The sequence below is a fragment of the Peromyscus californicus genome, unplaced genomic scaffold (assembly GCF_007827085.1).
Source record: "Peromyscus californicus insignis strain IS unplaced genomic scaffold, ASM782708v3 Scaffold_4__1_contigs__length_199733344, whole genome shotgun sequence".
In the NCBI taxonomy this organism is placed as follows: domain Eukaryota; kingdom Metazoa; phylum Chordata; class Mammalia; order Rodentia; family Cricetidae; genus Peromyscus; species Peromyscus californicus.
In genome coordinates this window covers 105,836,900-105,854,905 of record NW_026294562.1, presented here as the reverse complement: position 1 = coordinate 105,854,905, position 18,006 = coordinate 105,836,900, and the positions used below count along the sequence as shown (strand labels likewise).

The window sequence follows — 18,006 nt, the reverse complement described above, 5'->3', positions numbered from 1 at the left end:
AGGGCTTCAGATCCCCGGGAACTGGAGTTAATAGATGATTCTGAGCAACTATGTGGGTGCTGTGACTCAAACCCGGGTCCTCTGGAAGAACAAGCATGCTCTTAATGCTGAACCACCTCTCTAGCCTTTTAAACTTTTAATCATATTTAAAAAGTATAATGCTGATATTTCATTCTGTGGTGTCTGCCTGTGTACATGACAATTAGGATTGTGTTTTTTGAGAAGTCACTAGAACCAGAGTGCGGTAGTTCATGGCTATAATCCCAGTACTCAGGACACTGAGACAGGAAGACTGCCAGAAGTTATAGTTGGTGATATCACCTCAGCCAGGCTACATAGTAAGACTGTGTCTCAAGAACGGACAAAAAGTTTACTGTTATACTTATAACTAAGGGTTACATATTACCTAGTATTTGATATTGTTTCCTAGATTTATTACTGTAGGCTCCTTAAAAGGTGTTAAAATTTGCATAAATTCCAGATGTATCAAACGTTTATTAATGTAGTAAAGACTGGGGATTTGAATAGTATTTTAAGCTAGGATATTGTAACAGTGTAGAGTTACCTTTTGGCTTGAATATCAAAAATTATTTTGTGTGTGGGATGAACTATAGCTCTATTGGTAGAGCACTCATCTAGTTTCCACAAAGCCCTGGGCTTTATCCCCAGCACCACATAAAACAGGGCATAGTCAGGTGTATGCCTGTAATCCTAGCCTTCATGACCTAGAGGTAAGAAAATCAGGGGTTCAAGTCATCTTCAACCACATTAACAAGTTTGAGACAAACCTGTGTTACATGAGACTCTAAAAATGACAATTAAAAACACACAATCACATATACACAGTGTGTATAACTTGATTTACTCATAGATTACTCTTGCTATGTTCTAAAACTCAACTACTAGAATCCTCAAGGCTAAATCATTTAGAAGAGCCAAGTTCCTCACATAACTGAAGGTTTCTTCTGGGTTCCTCTAAAATGGAATACTTATTTCCTTGTCCTCCTTGAGTGTGGCAATAGAGAAGACTGTCCTTGTGAATGGAGGCTCTTCCCGTGAATGTCAGGAGTGTCCTCCACTGACAGTGTCTCCGAAGCCTGCAATGGAGCCCTGGAGTCTGGGCCCCATCTGCAGCATTTCAGTAGTATAAAAAGCAGTGTGTTACAGGCTTGCTTGTTCCTCTTCCGGTCACTCTTTTGTTGCCAGTGGTGTGCTGGTAATTAGAATTCCTCTCTTGTTTCTGTCTTCCTTGATGGTGATTAAATAATGATATAGCTCCTTTAGTTTTGTATGATAAGAATATATGTAGTCCTGTTAGTCTTCTAACAGGGAGCTTGGTATATGAATGTTAGGTTTTGGGTACTAAGAACCCTGTAAAATACCTGGTTCTGAAATGTGTGTCAATACTTGGAGGTGGTAGGTGAGATTTTTTAAAACGAGTGAAATGTCTGCTTCTGGTTTCAGGCCCCTCTCTGGCTGTCACATCTCTTGCTAGGGATCCTTTTGTTATGGGATGGCGCCGGTAGGAGCTCAATGAGACAGGCACTGGCACATTTCCCCCTCTGCTTGGCTTTTACTTTCCATCTGATGTGTGTCTTCCTCTCCACCGGGTTTTCTCCAGACTTTCTGGGGCTGCCTTTATCGTCCTTGCTTTGAGCTTCTCCTTTGTAGCTTTCGGTGGGGTTGTGGACTTTGAGAAGCTTTGCTAGCAGTGTTAAAGCTCGAGAAGGCTCTTGGAAGAGTTTGGCGTTAGTTATTAAAATAATTACCATGTTTCATTAGATTTTGGTTCTCTGTCTCGTGTTATCTACCTCCCATCTGCGTGCTGTTTCACACGGCATTTCCCAGCTCTAACTCTGGCAATTACAGCTAGCCGGTACACTTCTTCTCTCCACCCTCACTTCCTTTGGATTTTTCCTTCCTTTGTTTACTGTGCTCCTGCTTAGTTGCCTCCATTCACGTGGAATAAATGATTCATGTCCATAATTCTTGGCTCATAAGAAATAAAAGTTTTATGCAATAATTTCATTGATTGAATTCCATTGGTCCTTTATAATGTGTGCTGCTTTCAGGTTAAGTGCATATTTGAATAATTTTCTGGGAGTCTTAATTTATAGCTTGAATGAATAATTTCTGGGAGTCTTAATTTAAAGCTTGAATGTTTAACCAGTCTATATCTAGGTAAGTTGTTGATTAAATAATTTCTTTTGAGGTCAGAACTCTTGAATTCAGAGAGGAAAGTCTTGAATTCATACTTGGAAAGTCTCCCTCTGATTATGCTTCAAGATGTTTTCATATTCTACTAGTGATAGGCAGAACCTGGCAGGGGTGCAGATGTATGAATTTACTGTATTGATTTCAAGGCTGAAATTCTGCATTAAGTGTATAGCATTCTGCCTGTGAGCTGTAAATTCTTTTAGCTACCTGCGCTCCCATCCTGCCACATCTATTCTGAATGTAACCTTTTGCCTACATGGATAGTTAAAATGAAAGAAACATAACCTTGAAGCTGATGGGTTATTTCAATCCTGCTAGCAACAGCTTTTGTGGTTCACTAATGGAAACAGTCGCAGACTTTTGATCGGAAGGACTGCAGTTGGGCGCCTCAGTGATGGATGGGTTTGCTGCTGCTCAGAATGTTATTTAGGCGAAGGAAGTACACTCACTGCCTGTGCCATCGTGCCGTCAATTGAATGACAGAGACTTATTTGAAGTCATTTCTCCCTCTTCCTATTTATTTCTTTAGTCCCTACTTATCAGCCTTTATTTTCTCCTTTGTGATGGTTCATTACTATTGAGGTTTCATTTCAAGACAACTGAACTTCATATTGTTCACTCTGCATTTCATTAGCAGTGTGGGCAATATCATTCCACATTAACCCTAGGTGAAAGTGTATTCTTGTGTGTTCCTTAGACCACCGCCAGTACATTCAAATGTGGGCAGAAGAGATAGCATTAGAGAGATAGAGTAAGGGCTTGTGTTCCATCCCTAGCTTAGCTAACCAATTATCTATCTTGGAAATTCATGAAGTCTGTCCAGGACAGGGATTGCTTATTTTTAAATGAAGTAGTTAAACAAGATGCATCTAAGTCTGTTTCGCATTTAAAAATTTTTATATGCTTCTATGCATAATAAAACATTCAGCTGGCCAGGTATAATAATGTATGTCTGTAATTTCAGCGCAAGAGGCTGAGACAGGAGAATGGAGAATTCAAGGCTGGCCTATAGTATATAGCAGACTCCTCCCAAACACCCACAAACAAAAAACCACTTAACTGATCTTTGAACATATTTGGAGAGTAATCAAGGGATGTGTAATGGTATTATGTTGGTGCCATTTTAATAGTAAAGCGCGGCATATCTTCTTGGAATTGCTTCACATACAAACGTAGTGAAGAGTTTTCCTTTCTCTTCTAGGACAATGGCTTTGTGCACATTCATACCCCAGTAATCACATCCAATGACTGTGAGGGGGCTGGAGAGCTTTTCCAAGTGGAGGTAAGCTGTATCTCCCCTCTTATGCTGCTTAATATTTTTCTTTAAGGATTTGCTTTAAACTTAATAATGGTTTTGTGGACTAAAGAGCTTGGCTAGCACCTGAAGTTGTCAATAGTAATCCTTGAAAGACATTTACATTGCTCTGATCACTTATATTTCCAGTGCTATTATTCAACTATAACTAGAAGGTATGAATTTTTAATTTAGCATCCTATTTACTTTTCCTTGGGATATACATATTTATATACATGTATATATATATGCACGTATATATATATGTATATCAGTGAAATCAGAATGAAGAATATTTGGAGGCAGGAAGGGGATCAGTAGGGCAGGGGAGCGGCAGGGAAGAGAAGGGTTGTAAATAAGAACAAAGCATAATAATAATATCTATAAAATGTCACAGTCAAACCCCTTTCTTTGTGTGCTAATCAAAAAAATTAAGAGTTAAACAAAATATAAAAGTGTGCATGTTAAAAAAAAGGATTTTCCATGGACCGGAGAGATGGCTCAGTGGTTAAGGGCACTGGCTGCTCTTCCCGAGAACCCAAGTTCAATTCCCAGCATCCCTGTGGCAGCTCACAACTGTCTGTAACTCCTGTTCCAGCAGATGCTCCTACGAACATATGCAGGCAAAACACCAATGTACATAAAATACAAATAAATTAATTATTTAAAAAAAAAAGGATTTTCCAAATTTGTAAAGGAGTAGGTTTTTTTCCTAAGAAATGATACACTTCCTGCACTGCTTTTTTTCTCTGTTGATCTTTGTTTTACTTTGAGCGTATTTCCCCAGCACACTCCCCTGCCTTCTCCTTTCTCTGCCCCTCCCAATTGTCCCCTTTGTTCCCCTACCCAGTTTTGCTTCTGCTTTCGTGTCATATGTACATACATGGTTTTATGTATTTATATCAAATCTAGAAACCAATAATGAGAGAAAATGTGATACTTATCTTTTTAGGTAGACTTGACGTAATAGCTCTACTTGCATCCATTTTTCTGCAAATGGCATCTCTGTTCTTTATGGTTTAAAAAATTCCATTGTGTAGTCTGGGAAATTAGCTCCAAATGTAGAATGCTTGCCAAGCCTTAGGTTCAGTTCCCAGCATCTCATAAACAGGGTGTGGTAGTGAATATTTGTAATTCCAGCACTCAGGAGATGGAAGCAGTAGGATCAGAAGTTCAAAGTGATCTTCAGCCATATAACAAGTTCAAAACTAGCCTGGGTTATATAAAATTTGTCTAAAAAAAAACTTCTGTTGTGCATATATACTATATGTTTGATGATGAAAACTTAGTTTTATTGCTTAGCTATTGAGAATGGTGTTGCAATAAACACTAGTGTGCAAATATTTCTTCAGTGTTGACTTGAAGTCTTTCAGGTAAAAACCTAGGAATGATCTATCTGGGTCATGTAGTAGATTCGGTTTTGGTGTTTTTGAGGAACCTTTGTAGAGATTTCCATAGTGGCCAGACTAGTTCACATTGTCAACAGCAGTGTGTGAAGGTTCTCTTTTGTCCCCAACAAATCCTTGGCAGCATTTATTGTTGCTTCTTCTCTTAGTGACTGCCGTTCTGACTAGGAGATGGAATCTCAATGTAGTTTTAATTTGTATTGCTATGATAGTGAGGATGAACTTTTTTTCCATATGCCTATTGGCCATTTTTGCTTCACCTTTTCAGAACTGTCTGTTCATCTCATTAGACCATTTATCTATTAGTGTGGTGGTTTGAATGAAAATGGCCTCCAGAGGCTCATAGATTTGAATACTTGGTTCGGGGAGAATGACACTGCTTGAGAAGGATTAAGAGGTGTGGCCTTGTTAGAGGAAGTGTGTCACTGGAAGTGGGCTTTGAGATTTCCAGGGTCCAAGCCAGGCCCATTGTCTCTCTTCTGCTACCTGTGGACCAGATGTAGAACTCTCAACTACTTCTCCAGCACCACATCTGCCTGCATGCCACCATGCTCACCACCATGAAGATAATGGACTGAACCTCTGAAACCAAAAGCAAGCCCCAATTCAATGTTTCCTTTTATAAGGTTTGCCACAGTCGTGGTGTCTCTTCACAGCAATAGAACATTGACTAAGACAGTTGGGTTGATTCTTTTTACTTGTTTTTTTTTTTTTTAAGTTCTTTGTGTATTCTAGGTATTAATGTTCTGTTGGATGCAGATAGCAAGATCTTCCTCCCATCCCAAGGCAGTGTCTTCACACAGTTGCTTCTTTTGCTGTTCAGAAGCTTTCTAATTTCATGACTCTCACTTGTCAGTTGTTGGCATCATTTCCTAAGCTACTAGAAAGTCCTCACCCATGCCTGTATCTTGAAGTGTTTTTAATGGTTTTAGACTGTCAGTCTTACATTAAGGTCTCCTATCCATTTGGAGTAGATTTTTATACAGGGAATTTGATGGGGATTTAGGTTCATTCTCCTGCATGTGGATATCCAGTGTTCCTAGTGCCATATATCAAAGAGGCTGCATTTTCTCCAGTGTATAATTCTGTTTGTCATCTTTGTTAAAAAGCAAATGGTGGTAGTTATGCAGGTTTATATCTGAGTCCTCTCTTTTATTCCATTGACCTGTATACCTGTTTTGTTTTGTTTTGCCAGTTCTCTGCTGATTTTATTAGTTAATAACTATGACTCTAAACCATAACTTGAAATCAAGTAAAGTGATAGTTTTAACAGCATTCATGTGTGTGTGGAGGTATATTGTGTGTACATATTTGTGTGGGTGTATTCACATGAGCATTTAGGTTCCCGTGTGCACATGTGGAGGCCAGAGGTCAGCGTCAAGTGTCTTGTTCCATCTCTTTCCATCTAATTTTTTCAGACAAGGTCTCTCACTAGGCCTGGAGCTCATCGATTTGATTTGAGCTCAGCCATTTTCACAATATTACTTATTCTAACCAATCCTTGTGGGAAGTCTTTCTACCTTTAATTTTTTTTTTTCAGTATATAAGTTTTCACTGTCGTCTTTAATTTCCTTAGGTTTATTCCAAGGGCTTTTATTTGTTTTTATTTTTTTTAAGGCAATTGTGAATAGGATTGTTTCCCTGATTTGGTTTTCAGTATTTGTCATTGATATACAGGAAGGCTTTGGGGTTTTGTATGTTAGTTTTGTAGCCTGGCACTTTGCTGAAAGTGTTTATCATATCTAAGAGTCGTCTTCTGTTAGTCGTTAGGATCTTTGTGGTGATTAAAATGAGAAATGTACCCCATAGGCTCAGGCATTTGAACACTTGGCTCCCGCCACCCACTCTTCCCCCCCACCCACCCCCCCATCCCCCGTTGGTGGCTCTATCTGTAGAGTATGGGAGGTGTGGCCTTGCTGGAAGAAGTATGTCACTGGGGGCGGGCTTTGAGAGAGTATACCTTTGCCCAGCTTCCTGCTCCTTTTCTCTGTGCCTGTGGTAAAAGATGTGGTCTCTCAGCCTCCTGCTTTTGATGCATGCTGCCATGCTTTTCACATCATAATGGATTCTCAGCCCTCCGGAATCAAAAAAGCCAACATAAACTCTTTCTCCCATGAATCATTTCGTGTTGTTGTGTCGTTTGACCACAGCAACTGAAAAGTAACTAACACAGTTCTATTATATAGAATTACACCATCTGTGAGTAAGGAGACCTTGACCTCTTCCTAGTTATATCATCTTTTGCTTTTTTTTTTCTCGTGTCTTGCTGTTCTATTTAAAATGTAAAGACCCTTATTTATTTTTGAAAGACTTATTTTTATCTTATGTGTATGAACATTGCCTTCATGTATGTATGTGTACCTCCTGCATGCCTGATACCTGTGGAAGCCAAACAAGAGCTCCACATACCCTGGAGCTGGACTGACAGATCCAGGTGAGCTTTCATGTAGGTGCTGTTAACTAAATCTACTTTCTTTGCAAGAGCAGTGAGCACTGTTACTATTGAGCTCTCTCTCCAGCCCCGTTTAATTATTTCCTTAGTAGTTATCTTCTGAGTCCTAGTATGTACCAAACACTGTATGCCTGCCCATATTGCAGGTAATAATAATAATCTATCAGAACAGGCTATGCTTACAGTTACGTTCATGTAATTCCAGCACTCGGATGACTAAAGCAGGAAGAGTGTGCATTTTAGGGCATAGCATGACCCTGCCACAAAGTAAAACGAAGTAAAGTACTCCACCAACTTTTCTCACTTGCAAGCAGTTGAAAGCCATTCCGTTACCAGCTTAGCTGTTCCAAATCATTATTTAGTCATAGATTAATGCACACAGAGAACTGTAGTTGTTGAATCATACATTTGTGTTTCTGTTATTTATTGACTGACTTTTTTATTCCTAACAGATGCTTTTTTATACATTTGTTTGAGTCTACAAACTGACAAGATTTGCTTTCTCCCCGTCGGTACTTTGTGACTCTGTTAGCAGAGCTTTCTCTTAATGTTATAAAAGAAAGTAGTCACTATAAGAAGTTATCTCGACCTATTGACGTCATTACTAAGAACAAGAATCAAGGGTCCTTCATACAAAAGTTGAAGAAATCTTAATGATAATTAGATTTTTGGGTTTTTGTTGTTGTTATTTGTTTTTCAAGACAAGGTTTCTCTGTGTAGTTCTGGCTGTCCTGGAACTCCCTCGAACTCACCACCTGCCTCTGCCTCCTGAGTGCTGGGATTAAAGGCATGTGGCACCACCACGCAGCTAAATTAGCTTTTTGGAAAAAGCAAAATAAAAATGACTTGAGAGCCAAGGGAGGTATAGTGTTCCTATAATGCCAGTACTTTAAAAAATAAAAATAAAAAACAGAAAAAAACCCAAAAACTTGTTGAACATTTGAAGTGGAAATGGAAGTGTTAGCATCTGTATGTATCAATTCAGAGAAAGCAGCAAATTAAAAAAAAAATAATGGTATTCTTTTTTTTTTTTTTTTTTCTTCTGGAGCTGAGGTCCAAACCCAGGGCCTTGCGCTTGCTAGGCAAGCGCTGTACCACTGAGCTAAATCCCCAACCCCCCCAAAAAATAATGGTATTCTTAAAAATAGTCTTCTGGTGGTTCTTTTCCTTTCCTTCTTAGTATTCTGAATGTGAACTGAAGAAAAATTGTCCACCTTAAATACACATCATAATCCCTCAATCTAAACCCACTTAATAGTTTACAAGGGTGAGGATTAAAAGAATTGTTACAGATAAAAAGGGAATTTTTAAAGGAACTCAGACAAATTAAAAACTGTCTTTCTTGGACTTTAATGTTACATTTGGAGATAACTGATCTGGTAGATGACATCATGTGTCTTCTGACCTGTAAATAACTCAAGAAGGCAAGTTACCAGATGATATGACTAAGAAGAGAAAAATATATTCCTAAAGCTAAACAAATGAGAAGTGTTCTGTGCTCATATATATTATTTCAGGACACAGCAATTTTACATAGTGGAATTAGACTTGACTGTAGAGTACTCTAAAGACATGCTCTCAGGTTCACTGATATTATATACCCTCTGTCCAGTAGGCCAGATTTCATCAGTCTGTAGTGCATGTGCTAGATATGACTTGCTGTCTCCATTACTTGCAGAAGTTCAGCTACTAAGATGTAACCTGCAAACCCTCTATTGTTTGGAAGAACTCCCCAGGCTCACCTTACATCACCCTGTCCTTCCAGGATTCATTGTTAATCTCCTCCTAGCTGCTTGTTCAAGCTTATGGTGCAAATCTTGGCATCTACTTTTTAAAGGGAGTAGACTTTGGTATTTAAATTCTTGCTTTTTTTTAAATAAGTGCCCTGCCCCTGCCCCTGCTGCCCTTGACAGTATTGAAATATCCCTAAGCTTTTCAAGATAATAGTAGATAGTACACATGGGTTTGAGGGCAGCATTGAGTTACCTTGAAAAATCAAAGTAAGAATATGCATTTCCAGTACTTATTGAGAAATGAGTGCATGCTCTGTTGTTTTAGTTTAGTTTTCTTTCTGTCATCTCTATTTTCTATATGAAAGTTTTAAGACTTTGGATATTTGTTAAGATTTAGGGACTATTACATACATATGTAAGAAGTTGTATTCAAGGCACTCATTTGTTATTCAGCACACATTTGATACCATCTGTGTTCAAGATGCTGTGTTAAATATTGCAAAGGATATGATGATAGAGTTGGGGTTCTGGCCTGTAAACTGGTAAGTTGGCAGGAAGTGATGAAGGAAGGAGCATGCTTTTTATTCATCCTTGATATTTATTTTACACTATTTGTTTGTATCTTTTTCCTGTTTGGTCACAGTGTCCCAGCTGAATTCAAAATTGTATTTGATCTTCACAATTCTAGAGCATCCGGGGATGGTCCCCAGTTTAGGATGGCTCAGTCTGGGATTTTTCAGCTGCAAAAAGTGATAAGCATTCAACAGAAATATAACTTTGGTTTTGCCTTGCTAGGAATTAAACCTAAAGCCCTGAACATACTAAACAGAAACACTCTACCTCCGAACCCTCAGCCTGGAAACCATATTCTGAGATTTAACCTTTTTCTGGGCTAATAATATGTGGTAGGAATGTTTTCTCATGCTGTTGGGCAGTAGCAAGCAAGCCACAGTCAGCCCCATGCTCCTTAATACACCAACACTTCAGTGTGGTGTGTTGCTAAGTCATAATGTTCAATGGGTTAGATATATTAAATGCATTTTGTTTGTTTATTTTTTGTTTTTCAAGACAGGGTTTCTCTGTGTAGTTTTGGTGCCTGTCCTTTTTCTTGCTCTGTAGACCAAGTTAGCCTCAGACTCACAGAGATCTGCCTGGCTCTGCTTCCTGAGTGCTGGGATTAAAGACTCAGTGCACCACCACTGCCTGGCTAAATGCATTTTTCAATATTTAATATTTTCAATTGATGAGGGATTTATCAGGATGCAATCCCACTGTAAGTCAAGAAGCATCTATGGTTTGTCTCTGAAAAGATAACAGAGATTAAGGCATGAATTAGAGGCTATGGTATACTCAAAGTTGGTCAGAAAATGAGATGAAACTGTTTTATATATACAGTTGAGGTCACAGTGTTACCGAGTATAGGTAATAGGGAATCTCTGGCAAAATTAGATCAGTGATGATTGAGAAGATAGAAAAAGCTTCAGGGTCTAAAAAGATGATCTAGCAGTTAAGAGTCCTTAGTCATCTTGCAGAAGACCCAGGTTCAGTTCCAGTACCTTCATGATAGCTCACAGCTGCCTGTAACTCCAGGCCTTGTGGTTTTCTGCATTCAGATAGTATATGTACACTTCACACACACATAAATGAAAAATAAATCTTAAAGGAAGTTCTCAAATGAATATGTGACTTGACTCTGCCTCAGGAAGGTGTTCCAGAGAAAAGGAACAGTGTGAGAAGACTTAGAGAATTTTTTGAATTGAGTGGGGGCTTTAAGACTCCAAGTAAACACGTGAGAAGGTGCCTATTGATGAATATCAGAGGATAAAGATGGATAGCTTTAGGAATGAGGAAAAAGAGCAGGTTTTATGTATGTGTGCGTGCGTGCGTGCGTGCGTGCGTGCGTGTGTGTGTGTGTGTGTGTGTGTGTGTGTGTGTGTGTTTTAAAATGTTTCATTGTGACTAGGAAGATAGCTCAGTTGGAGAGTTCTTGTTTAGCAAACACAAAGTTCTGGGCTCAGTCCATATGGAGACAGAAGGATCAGTTTAAAGTCATCCTCACTGTATAGCAAGTTTGAGGACAGACTGAGGTACGTGAGACCCTGTCTCTAAAGCACAGTTGGAACATTCTTTGAGACATGTTTCACATACCATTAAATTTACTCACTTAAAAATGGTGTCATTGTTTTTAGTGTCTTAGCTGAGTTTTCCAGTCAATTACTGTATTTTAGTATGAGGGCATTTTTATCACCCTAAAAACAAATCCAGAATTCATGAGCAGCCTTTTCCCATTCCCGCTTGTAGCTCCCACTAATCTACTTTGTCTAGATTTGCTTCTCCCAGAATATTTCATGTCCATGGACTCATAAAATTTATTTGTTGTAATATTTGAGGTTCATCCTTAATGATGATACATGTTGTAGTATGTATCAGTACTTTGGTTTTTATATCCAGTACATATTCTAGTGTGTGGGTGTCCCTACATTATGTTTATCCATCTATCATTTGATGAACATTTCTGTTATTTCCACTTTGTGGGTAGTATGAATAATACTAAAGAAAAAATTAGTGCAATTTTTTTTGTGTGGATGAACATACAAATGAACATACATTCATATCTTTCGGATCTGGTGACTTTCTGTTGAACATTTCCAAACCCGTCGCAGTATTTTCCAAGGTGACTGTACAATTCTGTTGCCACCCAGCGCCGGTAAGAGGGCTTGGGTTTCACTACATCCTTACCTATGTGTGCTGTTTTCAGTCTCTTTGGTTATAGTTCTCCTGCTGTGTGAAGTGCCAGCTCATTGTGGCTTTAATTTGCATCGTCTCAATTACTAAGGCTGGTGAGAGGCTTTTCCCACATGTATTGAATATTTGTATATATAAACCCTTTGACCATTTTGAAATTGTGTTTGTTTGTCATTTTGTAGTCAGTTGGCTTGTAGGAGTTCTTTTACATATTCTAGAGATGTGAGATTGTCTACCCCGCTCCCTTCCTCCTGCCCCAGCAGTGTGAAGACCTATTGTACCCTCAGGGGCACAGCCTTGAATATGCCCACATTACACAGACTTGGCCCTTGCTAACTTGGGCAGGATTTTCTTTGGTTGCCTCTTCCCCTGACCACAGGCTCATTGCTTTATTATTTTCAGCCAAGTCATGGGCCATAAATTGCATCACAAAACGATTCAATCAAATTCAGGCTCCTATATGGAGATCATTCTCACGGTCAGCATGTAAATTTGTTCTGACCTCAGAAGGCCTGTTCCCAGCCAGCTTCCCCAGTGCCTTTCCAGCACACTAATAGATTTGCAGTTTAGTCTTATGCTCAGTGAATCTGCCAGTCTCCTGTTGCCTGTTACTGCAATCACCGCCCTTTTGGAGAGCACTCTGCTGCGTGAACTTTGCCATAGACTATTGCACATCACTGCCCTTGGGGACAGATCTGGACTGGTGCTTTATGGCCTGCTTCTCTGCAGAGACAAGATCTTGGAGCCAGGGTTCTAGTGCTAGAGGCAGAGACAAAGATGACTCTGAGTAACTTCCTCATTTAGCAACTGAGTTCTGAGGGGAACAGCAGCTCCAGGTGTCCTGGGTTTGCCTCACCTGGCCTGGAGTCCACATTCCACCCGGGAGGGACCTACAGGGCAAACAGGCATATGGTTTTGGATATATCAGTCTAGGTCAGTGGTTCTCAACCTGTGGATCATGGAATCACATATCAGATATTTATATTATGGTTTATAATGGTAGCAAAATTACAATTATAAAGTAGCAATGAAATAATTTTATGATTGGGGGTCACCACAACATGAGGAACTGTATTAAAGGGTCTCAGCATTAGGAAGGTTGGGAACCTCTGGTCTAGCTAGACTAGTTTCTGCCATTCTAAGTTGTGAGGAGGGGTGAACAGGAGTGATTTCTAATGCAAACACTATAGGCTCCTCTGTTCATACTAATTTATGGTAGATTATTTTAAATAGATCTTTCTTTGTTTGCTACACATTCTTGGAACTGTTTCTAGAGAGACCTTAATGCTTCTCTTCTTTCCTTTTCTTCCTTCCTTCCTTCCTTTCTTTCTTTCTTTTTTTTTTCTTTCTTTCTTTCTCCCTTTCTTTTTTAAAATAATTTTTACCAGTTTCACTGAGGAATGGGTCAAAAGAGCATCCCACATTCATTCAAGAACTAAGGGAAAGGAAAGAGTTACCCACTTTCCCGCTATGTTGATCTCAGTTTTCTCACTTACAGAAGGTGAATAGTGTCATATTTAGAGCTGTAAGAACTAACTAAATGGCACACAGGAAAACTTAATCAAAAAGTAGCATAAGCCAGGCGGTGGTGGCGCACACCTTTAATCCCAGCACTGGGAGGCAGAGGCAGGCGAATCTTTGTGAGTTCGAGGCCAGCCAGAGCGAGTTCCAGGAAAGGCGCAAAGCTACACAGAGAAACCTTGTCTTGAAAAACCAAAAAAAAAATAAAATAAAATAAGAAGAATAAAAAAAAAAAGTAGCATAAGCAGGCTGACAGTAGCATTCTACTTTCCCAAGTGCTGCACTTTCTGGAATAAAAAGCTGTCATTGACCATTGGAAATTTTGGTGGTTATAAAATGTCATGATTATATTTTTATGCCCTATCTCATTTGGGTTCTGCTTGACTTTTTTTTAATTTATGGATATGGGTAGTTTGCTTGCATGTGTGTCTATGCAGCATCTGCATGCCTGGTGCCCAAGGACGTCAGAAGAGCACATCAGATTCCCTGAAATGGAGTTACAGATGTTTGTGAGCTGCCATGTGGGTTCTGAGAATTGAACCTGTGGCCTCTGGGCCATCTCTGTAGGACTGTTTGGTGCTTTTACTTTTTAATTACTCTTAACCTATTTTCTTTTAAATTTATATATGGCAAGTGAGCTAACCCAGGTCAGCCTTCTTCTGGAAGAAAACCTAACATTAGACTTCCCTTCCCTGACTTGTTGTATTCAATTGCTTTGGCTTACTTTAACATTCAGTTCTTGAAAAATTTATTCGACAGTTTTGTTCTCCCTCTAGTAATCCATAAGGAAGAACAGCGTGCTGTACCTGGAACATTGAAATACTTTTGTTGATACGTATTTTCTAATGGTGACTTTAGCTTTTAGAACTTTCGTGTAAAAGATGACTGTTTCTGTTATGGAGGTCTTTTTCCCAGGTGTGTGTATGCACAGCACTTTGTGCATGCTGGTGCCCTTGGAGTCCAGAAGAGCACACTAGATCTGCTGGAACGAGAGTTAGAGGTGGTGGTGAGCCACCCTGGGTGTGTGCTGGGGACTGAACATGAGTCCTCTGCAGGAGCAGGAAGTACTCTAAATCACTAACCCATTGCTTCACCCAAGGAGTTCCTGTTTTTGTGTGGGGGACAAAACTTGACCCTAGGACAGATCTAGGAAGATAGACTCACAATAAAGTTTACTCCAGACATAAACCTTACTCTCCTGTATTTGAAATTTGATCCTATACATGTGTATATTTACTTTACTCTCATTCTGACCAGAGCACATAAGAAAACATTTTTTAATGTGTAATGTTTTAAGACACAGTTTCATGTATCCTGGGCTGGACTTAAATTGTAGCTGAGGATGACCCTAAACTCTTGATCCTCCTGCCTCCACATCCCAAGTGCTAGGGTTACCGGTATTTGCCACTAGGCCTGGCCCTGAAGCCAATTTTAAGAAAAGGAAGAATTTATTTTAGCCCATAGTTTCAGAGACTTCACTTCATCGTTATCTGCCCCACTGGTCCTGAGCCCTTGGAGGAGCAGAACATCCTGGGGGTGGGAGCATGTGGCAGGGGCTACTCACCTCATAATAGGGAGGAAGGAACCAGGTATAAGTTTCAAAGACATACCCCCTCCCAGTGACTCCTCTAGCTAATTTCCATTTTCTAAAATTTGTACCATCTCCTAAAATATACCTACCTCCCAGATCCCTGATTCTCCTTCCCTCAAAGGGGTCTAGCATTTTGACATTGGGAAATGACATCATCTGCAGAGCTCATACTTGAGAACCACACGGTGGAAAAAGATGATGATGTTGATTCTTAGTATTTCTTTCGTGCTAAGTCAGAGGGATTCTGTACTCATACAAGGATAGGTATGGTTTTTTTATATCTCTGTTTACTGCCCAAAGAATACTGTTTTCAACACACTATATCTGTTTCCTTCATTTATCAGTAGTTCTTACTGCTCTTTCTAAGAATCTGCCTTATTCCTTTAATAACTGTTCCAGAGTATTATCACATGCCCTTTAGCACATGAAGTTATGATTTACTGATGGAATTTTGATTGTTTCCACTCTTACTGTTACCAGTAAAGTTTCAATGACTAGTACCATATTCTAATTATCTTGTACAGGTGACTATAGGTATAGCACTGTATTAGTTACCTTTGTGTTGCTGTTAGAAAATACCCTGACAAAAAGCCACTTAAAGAAGAAAGGCTTAGCTTTAGCTTCCATTTCCAGCGGGATAGCGTCCATCATCGTGGGGAAGGTGTGGCATGGTGGCAGGCACAAGAAACTGGATGTTCATATTTTCATCCGCACACAGGAAGCGGGGAAGGGCTAAGATGGGAGTGAGGTTGGGAGCCCTCAAAGCTCACCCTCCCATGATATACTGCCTCCAGTCAGGCTGCATCTCTAAAGGTTCCATAACTTTCCCGAACAGCACCACAAACTGGGGATGAAGTATTCAAACAAGCTGATGAAGGACTGCTCTTATTCAGATCACCGTACTTACAGTAGTTACATGTGGAAAAGACTTGGATCTTGTATTGTGATTGAAAGTTCACTGTTATTTATTTCTGCTAGTGACATGTGAGGATAACCTGTGGGTGAGTTGTTGGTTTGGGTTTTAACAAATCAGCTGTTAAGAGTATGGAACCACATTTTAATTTTTTAAAAATTTAATTTGGTATGTTTTTAGTTTAATTTTAAAGAACTTTAAAAAAACTGATTTTTTTAAAAAAAGAAATATCAGATTGAGAAGTACATTCAGTACTGCTTTGGTTAATGTAATATTCAGTGTGATGATCCACAGCCTGTGTTTTGTTGTTTAACATTGTGTTAGGTTTCAAACCTGGGACAAATGGCTGAGGTGCCAGACACTGGCCACCAGGTCCTCCCTGCATCCCTCAGTCCCTACTTGTTATAGGGTACCTAGCATGCCCCATCCCTCCACTCCCACATGGCTCAGGGTCATATCCACTCTGGACTCTCCCAGATGTCCCTGCCTCTGGCTATGCTCTCCCACATGTCTGTAATATAATAAACTTTCTCCTCCACTATACCTAGTAGCAGTCATGTCCTTTCCTTTCATTTGTTTTTTTCATTCACACTGTTTTTCCCCTTTAAAAAAAAAAAAAGAAAAAAACCTTTTTTTAGTTCACTTTTTTTTGGGGGGGTCCAGCCTCACCATCTGATCTTAAAGGTTACAGGCCCTTGTTTCTTTTATTTTTCTTGTTCTTTCTCAGATGCTCAGCAGGAAAGCAGACAGTTTACAAACAGTCGGAACTCACAACTTCCTTTCCTGTACAAGTCGTTGCCAGGATGGAACCTTTCGCAGGGCTAAGCATGGGTGTTCTGGAGGGCAAATAGACCCTCATTTTAAGGAAGATTATTTTTACTGTAGAAGTTCAGTGTGTACCAGGATATGCATTTGTAGCAATTGAAAAACATAGAAATACACTGGACATCCTGGGAGTGGTAAGGTAGTGAAAGGTCTTGTTAATAACGTACCCAACAAAGTGAAATGCAGTTTATTGCTGCTCCTGTTTCCCTGGGTTTCTTTTTTTTATTTCTACAATGCACTCTAAGTACTTGTCAGGACAATTTCTTTTATGTATATGTTATTTTATTTTTATTTTATTTCATTTTACATACCAACCACAGTTCCCCATCCCTTCCCCCCCACACACACTCCCAAAACTGGTTGTGTGTGACATTTGACCTCAACACTTAATGTTCCCATTTTTAAGCATTGGTGGCTAAGTCATAGCTAGCTCAGGTCTTTTGATTCTTTATTATTTCTGTATCATGAAGATTTCGTCTTCTCAGAAGCCCTCAGTTGAAATTCAAACACACACACACCCACACCCACACACACACACACACACACACACACACACACACACACGAGTGTGGAGCGTGCAGATGGGTAGTATTTTCCCATTGCCTTCCAGGTTTCTGCGGCATGCTTCTTATTTACCCTTTTTATTCTCAACTTTTCCATCCTGGGATTATGAGTAAACAGAAGTGAGGGTGAGGCCACCATGGAGTAGAGGACGGATGGGGAACGCAGAGGAAATGAGATGGCATGTGAGCGCTGGGGAGGCTGGAGAGGCTGGGGAGGTTAAGTAAACTCTCCACCATCGACTGTTCTTTTCCAGGGCCTGCTCGCTGCTGCTTGTCTCCTTGCTGCACAGTTTACATGGAGACAGCTGATTGTGTGGGTTTTTCTAGTTCATTCCCTTGAGACTGAAGCTACTCAGCTATATTTGTTCTGCTGTGAGAACAGATAACTGGGAGGCAATTCAAAATATTTGTTTAATGTTTTCTTGGAAATCCTTAAAGAAGCAGAGGGTTTTACACCTTGATTTAAAAAAAAAAAGGGGGGAAACAAAACACTAGTTCTACTTACTTTAATATGTCTGGTGATTTTTGGTTTTCTGTCTCTTTGTACACTATTTTTTAGCTTCTAGTGTCAGAATGACCTCTCAAAGTTGTTTTTTTTTTCTGTTGTATGTAATAAAAGTTAAGTTAAGCTGTATTGCTCTAATAACTTTTATATGACCAAGAAAAGCTGGTTGGGTCACTGAGTGGCATGGCAAGGACTTTAAAAAATCCTTTGTTGTGTTAATTTCTTATATTTTGCCCAAAGG

General features: G+C 39.6%; 1 protein-coding gene across 1 annotated transcript in view; it reads left to right on the top strand.

Annotated features, from left to right (window-relative positions):
• The window catches only part of Nars2 (asparaginyl-tRNA synthetase 2, mitochondrial), a 94,278-nt gene that overhangs the window by 14,407 nt on the left and 61,865 nt on the right, over positions 1–18,006 (top strand). The window contains 1 exon segment of the mRNA XM_052763439.1: positions 3,419–3,499. Within this exon segment, the coding sequence (XP_052619399.1) occupies positions 3,419–3,499 (81 nt within the window).